We start from the raw sequence: 14,732 nt of genomic DNA on the forward strand, positions 1-14,732 counted from the left end.
TCCTTTTTTACTTTTTTTCCTCAGTCCTAGGAATTAATGATGGGCTAGATATTCCCTGGAGGGTTGGCAAGCTCTTTGAGGTAACTGAAATGGGTGGAACCTGAACTGTCTCTAGAGCTGCATTCCCAGTCTTGCAAGGATTTTTTTAAGGACAGTTGCTCTTGATTTCTGAGAAATTGGGTTGTACCTCAAATGACATTATAGGTTGATCTACCTGTCCAACTACATCACAAAGGCACAGAGAAACCACTCAAGTATTCTCCAAGATGGAGTTTCTGAGGCATAACTCATCCAATTGAAAGTGTTTCACCCAAGTGGTGAGTCTCCGGGGATGCTTGGGTTGTCCCCCATGATGGTAAAGCCAGTGTCAAACTGACAGTGGGCCTGGAGAAGGGTGCAGAGCCCAACTGCAGGTGTCAGTATACTTATAAGATTTAGTCAAGTCCCATTCAACCTGGGCACTTAGTCCCTGAACCAGCACGAGGCAAGCCAGGGAGGCAAGAGCCAAAGGCTTGGAGAAAGCTGGGAGCTGGGGCTCCCAACGCCAGGGTTGAGAGTTAAGTCCCTGATAGAAAGTTTTTCAAGATTTTGATTTTTCAGAAGTTTCAGGTTCTGCTCAGGTCCAGCTGGAATTTAACCTTGACTTGGCGACAACAGAGGAGGGGATGAATGAGATAGACAACTAAGGGAAAGAGGTGACCAGGCCTCGCCCTCATGGCCTCTTCCCAAGGGTTATCAAGATAACATAACATAACAAACATCCCTACAGAAGTAGGGGGCCGGTGTGGAAAGGAAAGGGGCCGGTGGCTGGCTCCCTTGTGCCTCCCTTGTGCACAAACTAATAAACTTTTACTTTTCTACTCCCATTTGTTGTCTCTCTTGATTTCTATCCTGGGGGACAACAAGAACCCAGTGCGCTGGTAACAGCTTCAATAGTCATGCTCATGCCTCCCAGGGGAAAGTGGTCCCCAGCATTATTCACACATGGTATCTGGAAAGAATGAAAGAAGACAGAGGAGAGGCACTGGCATTTCTTGAACCCTTGTGATTGTGGTGGTGGTTGCTTTATAGATATGTTATCACATCGGGGTGTCATGATGAGGCTGTGAGTTAAACAGCAACAATCCTGGTTTACAGGTGGCTCCTGGAGGGTGAACCACTTGCTCAAGTTTGCTCAGCTGGTCATTGGTTGAGTTGACCACATCTGTCCAATTTCAGAGTGCTTGGTTTCTTTCCCTGTACCACGCTGCCGCACAGAAAGTACTAGAATGTCTTTTCCTTCTTTCATTCTTCAAACATTCAATAACGTTTACCAGGTGCCCAGTACTGTTTTAGGTACTGAGGATAAAGTGGAGAACAAGACAGAGGCAGGACCTGTTCTTGTGGAAATGGCATCTTTTAGTAGGGTGGTAGAGGAGACAGCAAACAAACGAGTCTTTCTTTTAACCGTTTTAATGTGGCTATAGAAAACTTAAAATGACACTTGTGACTCCCATTGCATTTCCATTGGGCAGGGCTCCTGTAGAGCAGTGCTTTTTAAACGTGAAATGCACATGGATCACCTGCGGTGTTGTTAACATGCAGATTCTGATTCAGCAGGACTGGGGAGGGGCCTCAGACTCTGCATTTCTAACTTCCCAGTTGATGCTGATGCTGCTGATCCCTGAACCTCACTTTGAGAAGCAGGAGTCTAGAGAGTAATTGGGGTGTGTGTGTGTGTGTGTGTGTGCATGCACAGATATTATTTTAAGTGAAATGGTTAGGGGAAACCTCTCTGTGGAGGTGATGTAAATGAAATGAAAGAGTAAGATCCTGCCATGTGAAGATCGAGGTGGAGAGGTTTCCAGTAGAGGGAACAGCAGGTACAAAGGCCCTGAGGTGGAAACAAGTCTCATGGGTTTACAAAAGCACAGTGTTTGGAGCTGGCTAAAACTGGGTTCATAACCTGGTTTTGCAACTTAATAGTTGGATGATCCTGGCTGGATAACCTATTTAAGGTCACTCGGTTTCAGGTTGTTGATCTGAGAGTAATTTCTTACTTGCAGGATTTTTGGAAGGAGTAAATGAAGTAAAAGTGAACGTATTTTCTAAACAAAAAGTGAGTATCCTAGAGCAGAAAACCAAATGGACCCAACTACTGGGTTTTTCCATTTCTCAAATCATTTTGGTCTCATATGCTTTACCTTCTATCACTGCTATCATACTACTGACTGAAGAGTCTCTTATTGGGAATATTTTTGGGAAAAGTCTAATAATGATTGGCTTTGCAATCTACATCTTCTTAATGTCTTAAACAAAGGGTCAGCAACTCAGATGCCATCTGGGCCCACAGCGATTATATAAATGAATGAAATAGACCAGGTGGGGAGAAACTGGGACGCACATTCTCTGTCTAAACCGGCAGCCACTGCTCCGTTCCAGCTACTCTTTTCCACGTGCAAATGTGGCGTCAGGGTTATCAGATCTTCCACTTAGTAAGAGAAACTGCAAAGCCAGGTTTAGAGGTGAAATTGTCTGGTTCTTAATGTTGGCAACAGATCGAAATTTCTTCAAAGCGTGGTGTGGGCCAGGACTGCGGACAAACAAAACCCACCTGTGGGCTGGATACAGCCAGCCGGCCACCAGTCTGTGACTCTGGCTTAAACTCATTTCAGAAAGTAATTGGCACACCCGTACCCTTTGTAGTTGTCAGAATTATGGCTTCCATGTGCTATTTTGTTTTTTTTCCCTCTTACAGATTTTGCAACAGCGTGGGGGAAATACTCCCAGATATATTGCAACCCCAACAAAAGGAGCCCGATAGAAACAGAAGCATTGAGGCAGAAAAAGACAATTCACAAATAACTATCTCATTTCTTCCCAATGAACATTTTCTTGAAGGCAGGAAAATTCTCAGCTGTTCACTCATGAATCAGGAGTCCCATATTTGATCCATATAAACTACTTATAAAACAGATTCTGGTCAGGTGGACTGAGTATGACATGAGAGTTAGAAAAACTGGGTCTGGTTTTGCTTTGACAGATAGTTTTATTTGATGCCAGGTTACTTATATTAATCTGTTTCTTTCTTTCATTTTTTTAAATCTGTTTCTTATCTCATGAGGTTACATTGTCTCCATAGGGTCCATGCACCCACTATAATACTATGGTTCTAGAACAAACCTCTGTTAGACCCTTCAGAGGAAGGAAGAGAGCAGTTAGAGGCAACATTGTTTGGTGCCTGTTTTTGTATCTCTGAGTCAGAATCCACTGCATCCTCTTTGTGTGACCCTGGACAAGTTACTTAATATCACCAAGCCTCAATTTCTTCATCTGCAGAATGGGCTCAATATGACTGATTTGCAAGGGATTATGTGAGGATGAACTGAAATGGCATTTAAAGTGCCCCCACGCAGAGTATGTGACATAAATTTCTTCCTCCTCTTCTCTCCCCTTTGTCTCCTAATTTTCCTTTGCTTTTCTTCTTCATTTTTCTTAGTTCCTTCCTTCTATCCTGCCTATCAGTATGGCTGGCCCAACAGAGAAAGCTGTAATGCATTTTTCATTAGGATATCATCTTTTATTTCAAGATTATGTCTGAATGAGGGATTTCAAGCCCTTAAGCAGCTCTTAAGTAGCTCTCCAGAGAATAATGCAAACCAGATTCCAGAATTTGGTCTACTGTAACTTGAGCCAAAGGAGGAGAAGAGTCTGATTTCCTGGGGTACCTGCAGCCAGCCTTCTCCACTAAGGGGACGGGGTATGGAAGGGGGCAGGCTCTGCGGGCTTTCCTGCTGATGTTTTCTTGAGCCCACAGTAGGAATGGAGGCCGCCTGCCCTGGAGAGGGACTGAGGCATTTAGAATGCCGAGGGCATGCTTTGCCTTCCATTTTTCTGCAGAGCTGAAGGCATTTGAGAAGGTAGGACTGTTCTAGAAGACCCTGCCAAACTCCCATTTGAGATCAAACTATGTTTGAAATCAAACTATGATGAGATTTGGCCAATTTCACTGGTGTTCCCCAGACATCATAACATGATTTAATTATTTTTACATTTGTAAGTCATACCAGGCATTTTTCATTTTAAATTGAGTCAAGAGAGGGGCCTTGAGACTTTAGGTGAATGAGAGATTGCTAGGGTTGTACGTTAGAAAGTTTTCAAGGTTTTGGGTTTGCATAATGGATGGTATCTCTGAAACGGATTGAACCACTGCCCTGTTCAAGTCATCTCTTGATTCCATTGGTTTCTGTGGTTTGACAAGCTCCTCTATAACTGCCTTGGGAATTTCAATCTAAAATTATAATTCACTAAATCAGCTTTTCAGCCCATTTGCCATGAATTAAAAGCAGGCGCTTGATTTTTTTTCCCTTAACACTCACTAGTTAGGGTTGCTGTTGTCCGGAGCCGCAAAGGGTGAGGAATGATAGGTACCGCCAAGGCTATTTGGTTGTTTGAGCAATCAGAGTTTATTGATAAAGGGAAAGAGAACAAGGAGCGGGGATAAAGAGGAACAGAAGAAGGAGCGGGGAAGCACACAGCAAATTGGTACTTACAACATCCACACCACAATCAGCCAGGAAGTCCCAATAGTTTGTACAGCGGGTGGATTTGCCTACAAAAGACACACACAGAGTTACAAAATCAAATACAAGATTAACGAAAACATCTGCAATAGAAAGGTTGACAAGGGACCTCCATCAAAGAACATATCTTTATGTCATAAAGGGTTCCTATAAATTGAAAAGAAAAGGAAGCAATTCAACTGGGAAAAAAAGGGCAAAGGAAATAAAAAGGAAATTTACAAAGTCATCCCAACAGCCATGTAGGGGCACTACCCTGAGTGCCCTTTAAGAGCCATGTGTCGTCCTGGGCAGGATGCCAACCATCTGGACAGGACGCCCAGCTGCTGAAATTTGTAATGATCCCAGGCCTGGCCAGCCTGGATCTTACTTTATCTCACTCAAAGACCATCATGTCTTAAAGAAACACAGAGCCCCTCCACATGAACTACTGTTCCTGGGAATGCTGGCCGTATCAGGGACAGCTCCTCTTGGCAAGCATATAGCCTTTGTGCCCCTTCCTATAGAAGCAACCCCCTCCCGACCTGAGGTAGCAGGTGCACACTTCCATCTAGCCGGCCACCACTGGACATTCCCTGTAAGTAACTCCTAATAAACCCCTATGTGTTGTTTGCCATCTCCAGGTCTTTTCTTTGGTCTGTCTGCAGCCTATCCCACACCGCTCACCCAACTGGGCATGGGGCCAGGCAGGCCAATAAAACTAAGGAAAGATACTCCAGCCACCTCACTAGCCTTCAAAGTGATAGAAAGCTTTAAAATAATAGGACATCATTTCAGCCTATCAGATTGGTAGAAATTTTAGAAAATAACAATACCCAGTGTAAGTGAGGGTGTAGGGAAAGAGAATCTTGACCCACCTTTGTGAAAGTAGGAATTCATAAAGAGGTCTTGAAGAACAGTTGGGCAGTAGCTAAAATTCATAATGGCCAATTCTTTGAGCAAACAGTTCCTGCAGATATGCACATATACATATGTTTCCTACAATCCTGTTTAATACAAAAACATGAAAAAGACAGCAATCTAAATGACTATCGGTAGGAAAGAGATTAAATGGAATTTCCACGCAAAGGAGTACTATAAAGCCATTAGAAATAATGAAGTAGATTCCTACAGGCCGACATGAAAAGACAGCCATGATTTACTGGGTATGAAAAAAAGCAAGTTGCAAAACAGTATGTATAAATTATTCACTGTTAATTAAAGTTCCATGTAATCTATAATTCAACAAATACACAGTGAACTACAACATATATTTATTCGATGTGTATATACATTCATTCAAAAAAGGAGTACTGAACCTCTTTTGTGCCAGGCCCTGGGTTGCATTTAAGTGTGCATCTATTTACCTGTCTCTGGGTATACTGCTCATCTGTAGGAGAACACACTGAATAGTGGTTATCTTCTGGGGGTGGGTGAGATTATGGAGGGTCTTTACTTTCTATTTCATATATTTCTACATTATTTCATCAAAAGGAACTCAAAGTATTAGATCTTTTGTTACAGATAACCATTCTGACACAAATATTAACCAAATATGTAGAAAATGATAGCAAAAGTGTGGAAAAGCAAAGAGGCCAGCAAACGGCAAAGCCTGAATAGGTTCTACTTCCAACTGTATGAGGGAAACCAAGGATGGGGGAGATGTTTTCTGTACAAACTTAATTGTGAATGTGATTAGCAGAAGGAAAGAAGGACTGAAGCACTGTGGCTGTGTGTAAAAGGCAGCTTATCGAGCTGTGATGTTCCTGATGTTATTGTGTTGACCATCCGAGAAGACCATCCTCTCTAAGCATGTTTTCTGACCTGATTTTTTTTTTTTGAGGAAGATTAGCCCTGAGCTAACTACTGCCCATGCTCCTCTTTTTGCTGAGGAAGATTGACCCTGAGCTAACATCCGTGTCCATCTTCCTCTACTTTATACGTGGGACGCCTACCACAGCATGGCTTGCCAAGAGGTGCCACATCCGCACCCGGGATCGGAACCGGCGAACCCCGGGCCGCCGAGAATATGCGCACTTAACCCCTGCGCCACCGGGCCAGCCCTGATCTGAATTATTAATAACCCCATTGATCTTTTCTCTGTCAGACAAAGACTGAAAATGATGGAAGATTCTGGAAGAGGTTTACCATAAGTTGAAAGGCTTAGAAATGAGGAAGTGTTGTTGGAAACACTCATAATTAAAACTTGAGGGGAAAAGTTGACTGCAGGGGCTGAGGAGGTAACAGAAGTGAGGGAAGTAGGTAAAGTATAAGACAACGGGGAGGGGTGAGGACAGAAGTGGAGAATGCACGACCCCTCCCAACAAGGCGGCCGCTGCTCAATTATTGCCACGTAGGAGTTCGGGTCTAATGTTGCCAGATGTAACTTTTCCAAGGAAAGCTGGAAATCAAGATTCTCATGAAAAATCTCCTGTTTTTGAAATGTTGGCAGCTAATTTAAATTTTTTAAAAAAGATTTAAGATTGGGGACCTGTGGACATTTAAGAAGAGTCATACGAGCAATTGTTCTAAATTCCTCCATGGTAACTGCAATAAAAGTCTAAATGTATCAGCAGAAGCACATGCTGTATGACATCATGTATGCACACACATGCCCACAGATACAGACCATCTTTAAGAAGGAAAGGGGGGAAAGCCAAAACAGTTACATAGTCCGTACTGTATCACTTAGGTCAAGGATACTTACCCATTTGAAGTGTCTCCTCTGAATGTAAGTCTAAATTGGTTTTTGATAGGAGAGACTTGAATCTATGGGAAGATGGGAGAGAGAAGGATAAGTCAAGCAGCTCATTTACTCTAAAAATGCAGAGGCCCACTACAGAGATGGGACTTGTATACTGCTACTGTTCAAAGCAAGGGCCACTACAGAAGGCCTTCTGTTTAATTACATTTGACCACGTACAGCAAAAATCCAGCGGATACAGCTCTCGGGTTAGGTCAGCTAAGCATTACACTCAGAATTTGATGTCAAATTGCAAACTGATCATGAAATACTTAGAAATAGCTACAGATAGGCTAGCACGCATTTTCCAAATGTTCCAGCATTTTTCAGGTCATCCCAAGTTTCTTGCCTCTTCTCAAACAAAATTTTTAAGATAGCTATTGTTTCTCACAGATAACAAAAATTGACTTTCACTCAGACCTAAAGTTCAGTAACATTTATGTGATAACTCCCTCAATGAAGAATATGTAAAAAATCAGAAATCCGAGAGCCAAATTCATTATACCAATAACCATACACAAACGCCACTGCGTTTTTCACCCCAGGAAACCGTGTCTGGCCTTGATTTAGAGCCTACTTACTCTTACTTCACTCAGAGTTTTAACAAGCTTAGTAGTACTTTGCAGTTCCCAGAGCATCAGAATTGCCATATATTATCCAAAAAGCCTATTTAATGTAAAATGCAATTTTATATTTGGAAAGGGTAAAAAACTTATTTTCCTAGGATAAACTAGAAAAGAAAAAACATTTCCAGTTTGTGAGGATTAGACATCTCTAAAGGACAGGTAGAAACTTTTGCGTTTATTAAAATGTTTAAATATAAGAATTAGAATTTTATTTAAATAATTTTAAAAGGAGGGAGTACAGGTTAAAACTAAGTCACACACCACATAATGACGTTTCAGTCAACCACAGACCACATACGTGCTAGTGGTCCTTCAATATTAGCACCATATAGCCCAGATGTATAGTAGGCTACACCATCTGGGACTGTGTAAGTGTAATCCACGACGTTCACATGACACTGAAATCACCTAGCAATGCATCTCTCAGAACGCATCCCTGTTACTGCTAGGGGACACACGACTGTACTGAGAAACCTTGACCTTGGGCTTGAAGTCAGGGTTTAAAGCTCAGCTCCACCCCTTCCTAGCCAGGTGACTTTAGGCAAATTAACTTAACTTCCTTGAGCCTCAGTTTCCTCATCTGTAAGAAGGGGCTAATAATAGCACTAATTCATGAGTCTGCTCTGAGGATTGAATGAGACAATCCAAGTGAAGCATTTAACACGGAAAGCTCTCGGCAAAGATGAGCAAACTCATCATCTACAACTTTGCTAACTCCTTGAAACCTCGACTCAGAATGGCCCCCACATATCTCATATATAATAAATGATTAAGTTCAGTTTCCCATTCATTCATTCATTCAAAAAATATTTACTACGTATCTTTTCTGGACCAGGTACCTTTCTGTGCCCTGGGATAAAGAAGTAAACAAAATACACATTATGTGAATTTTAATTCAGATTACTAAACTATGATAGGTCACTTTTTAAGTGTTCAGAGAAGTTACATGAATGGAGAGAAGAGTCACAAGGGAGGGTATTTTTCATTTTGAAGACTGCAAGACACACTGGAATGAGGGTCTCGGGGCAAGAAAGCAAGTGAGGAGAGCAGGGCCCTAAAATGAGGTCTCTGGCACTCAGACCTGCTGTCTACTGAAGGCTGGTTCTGAATTCTACCAGGCTCTCTCTTCTGGCCAAAGCCACACTTACTTGATGCTGTGTAGCTTTCTCGTGACTATCACCGGAAAGTCAACTTCAAAATATTTCCTTGGGAGAAGACCCTCATCCTGAGAAAAAACACAGTTATCTTTATAATTATTTATTCAGTCATATATTCACTGATCATCCTCACAGACCAAGTACCAAGGCCCGAGGAGCAATGGGGTATTTAAGGATTTTAAATCAGGGGATGATATGGTCAGAAATGCATTTTCTAAATTACTTTGGTCTCAGTATGAGGAACAGATGGCACAAAAAATTAGGAGGTTACTGTGGTCACCTAGGCAAGAAGTAATGGGCAGCCAGAACTGGGGATGCATCCACTGGGATGGAGTGGGGAGGAGCAGGAGGCACTCTGGACGTAGGATGTAACAGTAAGCAGCTTGAGACCAATTAGAGAGAGTCAGGAAATCAGTGTAGTGGGTATGGACAAGAATCTTTTGGATGAAATGAAATAAAATAGCAAATATCAGAAAGCATCACATGAGGTGAGGGTAAGTACTATTTTGTAATATATTTATTTTTTTCTCTGACAGTGGAGTATACTGGGGTGGTAAAGGACAGGGACTCTGCAGCCCGGGTGGACAGGGTTCAAATCCCAGCTCCACCACTTGTTCACTCTGAGGCCTTGGGAAAGTCACTAAACTCCCTGAGCCAAGGCTTCCTCATTTGAAAAGTAGAGAAAATGATGCCACCTCGTGGGGTTGTGAGGATTAATGAGGAAATACAGGAGTGAGAGAACAGGGCCTGCACCTAGTAAGCACCATGTGTGTGCCCTTATTATTTACATACATCAGTACATAGATGTGGGTGCTAGATTGGGATATACATTTATTTTTTACTGTGAGCTGCAGTAAAAAAAAAAAACTGTGAACACCTCACACATAGAGACACACACACACGGCCCTGCTTCCCCCTTCTGCTTTCCCTAGCTTGGTTGGTACTATACCCTTCTCCCCACAGTCACTCACTGGTCATCCTAGAATTCTCTCCATCTCCACCCTGTTTGATCAATCACTCAGCCCTGCCTGCTGACTATCCTAGAATGCATCCTCTCCTCTTCCGCTCTGTCCCCAACTGCACAGACTCTAACAACATCCCTTTCTGATCTCTTTCAACGACACACTTCATGTTGCCTGCAGCAGCTCTTCCCACCTCTAAGATCGAGCTAAGATGCTGGGTGCTCCACAACCTGGCCCACCTGCCCACCTTCTGGCCTAGTACTCTTTTAACATCTCTGCTCCCATCTGTGCTTATATTCCAGAAATGCAGAACTACTTATTTAAAAAGAAACTTGCTGATATCCAGAACCTGGTGGTGGTGTCAATAGAGGGTGGAATAAAGAAAAAGGAGGAATAAGGATGGCACCCTTGTTTCTGCCCTGAGCAACTGGGCAGGAGAGAGAACCATTTATGTAGACAGTAGTAAGAGATGGAGAGCAGTATGGAGGGGCAGCAGACCCCCTGATGGGACAGCATGATGGGAATGGAAATCATGAGCAAGCATTTCCTAGTAGGAAGGTGACCCCTAAGGGCAAGTGTCAGAAATGTGAGATCCAGCTCCCCCACCCTATGCAGACACTAGTCCTCAGTTAAAGTCCTAGGGGATCTGGAGGGGTGGGGGAGGAGGAAGGAAGAGAGGGAGGGAGGGAGAGAGGGAAGGATGGGGCAAGAGAAAGAGAGAGAGAAGAGAGGAAGGAAAGGAAGGTACGAGGGAGGCAGTGGCGGAGGGTGGGGGGAGGAATAAACAAGACAGTTTCCTGACATCAGAGGAGCTCCCGCCTATCAGCAGAGTAGGGCTATGTAATCTACTTGAAGATCCGTGGAGGACGTGTTTAGAGGATGTGTGGAAATCGCACCTCCCACCTGGCATGGTTCCCTGGCTGCACCAGCAGAGGCTTAGCTGCGAGTCAAGGCCTTCTGCTGCCACTGCTACGTGAACTTGATCTGTATGACCTCAGGGGCCCAGGACTGGAGCGTTGAAGACTCCCATGTTCCGGCAGCGGGCAAGGGAGAGCCAGCCGGTATTGTCATAAAGAATAAGGAGTGAGTGAAACCATTAAGGGGTTTCCTGACTTTCTCTAGGAAATTCTACGAGACCTTTCAAGAACTTTTACTCGCAGGGTATGGAAAGTTAAAGATAGTCTAAAATTTCAGAAGACAAAGAGAGCAATTAAAAGCAAATGAATGACAGATAGCATAGAGTCCTACAACTCAAATGGGTCTTCTGACTTTGGAAAGAGCTTTCCCTGCAGTAGCTCACTTGATCCTCCCAAGGATTCTGAATAAGAGGGCACTGTGGAAGGGAAGCTTCCAAAAGGCACACCTGGAGCTTTTAAGAAACAGACATCCTCTTTCTCGGCTTTCAGAAAAGGGCAAAATGGCTGTGGGAAGTGATACTTTCACTTTTTAGTCTGTGATTCTCTAGGCCCTTCTGACACTCCACTCCCAAGTAGCTCACACGTCTCAAGGAGGCAGGGAAGACACCCAAGACTGACTATAAGTACCAGAGGGCAGCCAGGAGGAAGGGTACCACTTAGTCTCAAAGCAGATCCAACATGGCCGACTGTTTCACAGGCCAGCAAAATTGACAATCCTTCCCCTATGTACTTGACCTTTCAGTTTGTAGAAACAGAATTCAAGAGACACCAAACAACTGAGGCCCCTTAAGAGTTTCACTCACTCCTTATTCTTTGTGACAATACCGGCTCTCCCTTGCCCTATTCTTGCCCGCTGCCCGAAGATGGGAGTCTTCAACCCTCCAGTCCTGGGCCCCTGAGATCATACAGAGCAAACTCATATAGTAGTGACAGCAGAAAGCCTTGACTCACAGCTAAGCCTCTGCTGGGGCAGCCAGGGGACCATCCAAGGTGGGAGGTGCGTGAGACAACAAGACCAACAGACAAGATTTTCCTCACTCTTTTATAGGAGCACATATATTTCTAAAACAGGGATTAGCAAATTTTCTGTAAAGAGTCAGAAATAAGTATTTTAGCCTGTGAAGGCCAGACGGTCTGTCATAACTGCTGAACTCCGCGGTCACAGTGCTAAAGCAGCCACAGAGAATATGGAAATAAATGGGAGTGGCTGCATCCCATAAAACTTGATTTCTAAAAATAGGTGGCAGGCTGGATTTGGCCCATGCAACCTCGGCTCCAAAAGAGCAAACATAATAATTGTTTTTCAAAAAAGGAGGAACTTTAGATTTTAAAAAATCCCTTCAGACCAATATGATTATCAAACAAAACAAAAAACTTCCACAAAAGACTTTCAGACCCTGTGCTACTCTCCTTCCTCACTACTGACAGACAGCCTTTTCCTTGGAAGGAGCACGTAAGCCTCTGTGTACCTTGCTCAGAAATAAAAATCTCAGATTTATTAATTATTAACTCACTTGCAAGACGGGGAAAAAACCAAACCATGGGACCAGTCAAAAAGGTGTCAGGCCCAAAGGAGGGATTTCTCCAGCGGCCCCTGTGAACACTGACACTGCACATTCGCTTACGCTGCATTCTCTTCCAGTTCCTTCTGCTACACCATGGTCCCCGTGTTACACAGGCACAATCAACCTACAGAAAAGAACCGCTGGAACACCCACAGGGCTGTGTGTAGAGGAAAGGGGAAGGAGTCTGCAGTTCGATGAGCTGGGCTCCAATGTTTGTTCCACATTCCAGTGCCACCAGATATCCAATTTGGGGAAAGACACAAGCTCTCGTAGCCCCACTTTCCCCATCTGTGTAAAGCTCTCCCCTCTCACAGAGGTCTCATGTTAATTCGTGAGGCCATGTATGTAAAAGCACCTCATAAATGTTAGTTATCTTATCCTAAATGAAGAATGCAGAGGCAAGCGTTTAATACTAAGACCATGTTGATGCCACCGACTTCTCCCTTGAGTAAGAGAAAGGCTGGGAGCTCTGATGACTAAAGGCCATCTTATCAGGTGAGCTGATTAGGGACAAAACAGATATGCAGGTCGGGTTATGCCCTCACACTCTAATTTATCTTGGTGTACATCTGGAGAAATCTGGGGAAATGCACATACCCATTACTGCCACATGACTGACCTGATAGAAGACCCTAAAAAAATCTGTACAAACCTACAAAAAAGAAAATACGATCAGTGGAATCTTCGTAGGGCAAAGGTTTGAAGGCAAAATTCCACCCCAGGAGTCAAAGCCCAGTGCTTTAGTCCTGCTTCTGCCTGTAATGAGACCCAAGTTTCCTGTCCTGTGAATGCAATTACACCTGCTCTTGAATCCTAACAGAGCAGGTAAGGGATCAAATCACAGATTGGCTACAAAAGGGCTTTGTATCATATTATCATCGCCCAGAGAAATTTTACCTAAACACTGCTATGCTGACAATAAAATCTTAGTTATTATCAAAATTACAAAGGCATGTGCTCTTTGTCTCAGCAATTCCACTGGCAGAATTTTCTCTCCTGATATATTTCCACACATGCAGGGGGAAATATATACAAAGATTTTTTTTATAACCCTGTTTGTAACAACAAAAGATGAGAAACAACCCACATATCCTTCACCAGGGCCCCGGTGAGATAAAGTACGGGGCTGATGGGGGTTGTGGGGGGGGTGTGCAAGCAGGTGGGGACAATGGTGGGAGACAGGCTGTCACTGCATCCCTTTTAATATAGTTTTAAAAGTTTTGAATATGGTGAAAATCTTCACAAAATCAAATTTAAACAACTGGGGAAAAAAGAGGGGGGATATTAACTTACCTTTAATGTCCAGAAGGCTGTATCCATCCCAGCCCCCAGGTTTATAATTTGGCACTGACATTCTGTCTTCTGTAGAAATGCCTTTATAAGCTGCCTGATGCCATGGACATGAGCAAAATATCCTAACAGAGAGAGACAGAAACAAGCTGTCACTCAGCGATGAGAAATAATCCCTGCAAAGCTCTCTGCAGCAGGAGAGCCAAACAGAGCACTTCTGCCCTTCCTCGGGGTCAGCGGATTATCCATGACTTTATAGGAGAAATAGCAAATTTTAAATTCTCTTCTTTTTTTTTTCAGCCGTTTGAACCAAAGTAAGTACAATCTATTTAATGGCAGAATTAACTATCCTAAGAAAAATAAAATGCACTATAATTCTACTTACGAAAGACAAGTATTTTACATGAAAACATCTGATCTAAATGTTCCTCTAGGAAGTGTGCCTTTTCATAGCTATAGTAAAAGCTACTTAGTTCTGTGGTAAAACTCGAAATTGCAAGGTCACATGGAAAATAATATTTTTAGGTCAGGATATTGGATGGATGAGTGTCGAAGCAAAGAAAGCCACACTTCTTATTGTGTTCCTGTCATCTCCACCCTGTATAGGTTAGAGCCTCGGTGTCTGTAACATGGCATCACAGATTGAGGGAGGAATGCTTGTCTAACAAATTGACTTGTTAAGCTCTGGGGTGGGGAGCTGGGCAAAGGAGATGAGAAATAAAGAAGAACAAAGGAAGATAAAGTCTGTCTGTGTTGTAAGGCTGGCTGCTCTAAGTGTGACTATTTTAAGAACAAAATTTGAGAGTGGCATTTAGAAACTTTTATTGTGGGGCTGGCCCTGTGGCTGAGTGGTTAAGTTCGCATGCTCTGCTTTGGCGGCCCAGGGTTTCACCGGTTTGGATCCTGGGTGTGGACATGGCACCACTCGTCAGGC

At 43.3% G+C, this 14,732-nt stretch overlaps 3 protein-coding genes across 9 annotated transcripts in view; 2 read left to right on the forward strand and 1 right to left on the reverse strand.

The window, feature by feature from the left end:
* LOC138921490 (ral guanine nucleotide dissociation stimulator-like) overlaps nucleotides 1–14,732 on the forward strand; it is a 265,069-nt gene that overhangs the window by 77,841 nt on the left and 172,496 nt on the right. The gene's annotated exons all lie outside the window — the stretch shown is intronic.
* LOC138921491 (heparan sulfate glucosamine 3-O-sulfotransferase 4-like) overlaps nucleotides 1–14,732 on the forward strand; it is a 64,205-nt gene that overhangs the window by 47,500 nt on the left and 1,973 nt on the right. For all 3 annotated transcript variants that reach the window (XM_070255653.1, XM_070255654.1, XM_070255652.1), the window contains exon 8: nucleotides 14,099–14,112. In XM_070255653.1, the coding sequence (XP_070111754.1) occupies nucleotides 14,099–14,112 (14 nt within the window). The remainder of the gene's footprint in view (nucleotides 1–14,098; nucleotides 14,113–14,732) is intronic.
* The window catches only part of LOC138921492 (leucine carboxyl methyltransferase 1-like), a 28,433-nt gene continuing 18,122 nt past the window's right edge, over nucleotides 4,422–14,732 (reverse strand). For 2 of the 5 annotated variants that reach the window (XR_011434115.1, XM_070255655.1), the window contains 5 exons: nucleotides 13,802–13,923; nucleotides 9,056–9,132; nucleotides 7,246–7,307; nucleotides 5,417–5,545; nucleotides 4,422–4,591 (listed from right to left, as the gene is read on the reverse strand). Coding sequence is in view for 2 of the 5 variants with exons in the window: in XM_070255655.1 (XP_070111756.1) it covers nucleotides 5,538–5,545; nucleotides 7,246–7,307; nucleotides 9,056–9,132; nucleotides 13,802–13,923 (269 nt within the window). In the remaining 3 variants the exon portion in view is untranslated. Of the gene's footprint in view, nucleotides 4,592–5,416; nucleotides 5,546–7,245; nucleotides 7,308–9,055; nucleotides 13,161–13,801; nucleotides 13,924–14,732 lie in introns of those variants that run through there. The other 3 variants (XR_011434114.1, XM_070255656.1, XR_011434113.1) reach the window with 3 other exon arrangements.

Source organism: Equus caballus, chromosome 30, assembly GCF_041296265.1.
Source record: "Equus caballus isolate H_3958 breed thoroughbred chromosome 30, TB-T2T, whole genome shotgun sequence".
Classification (NCBI taxonomy): domain Eukaryota; kingdom Metazoa; phylum Chordata; class Mammalia; order Perissodactyla; family Equidae; genus Equus; species Equus caballus.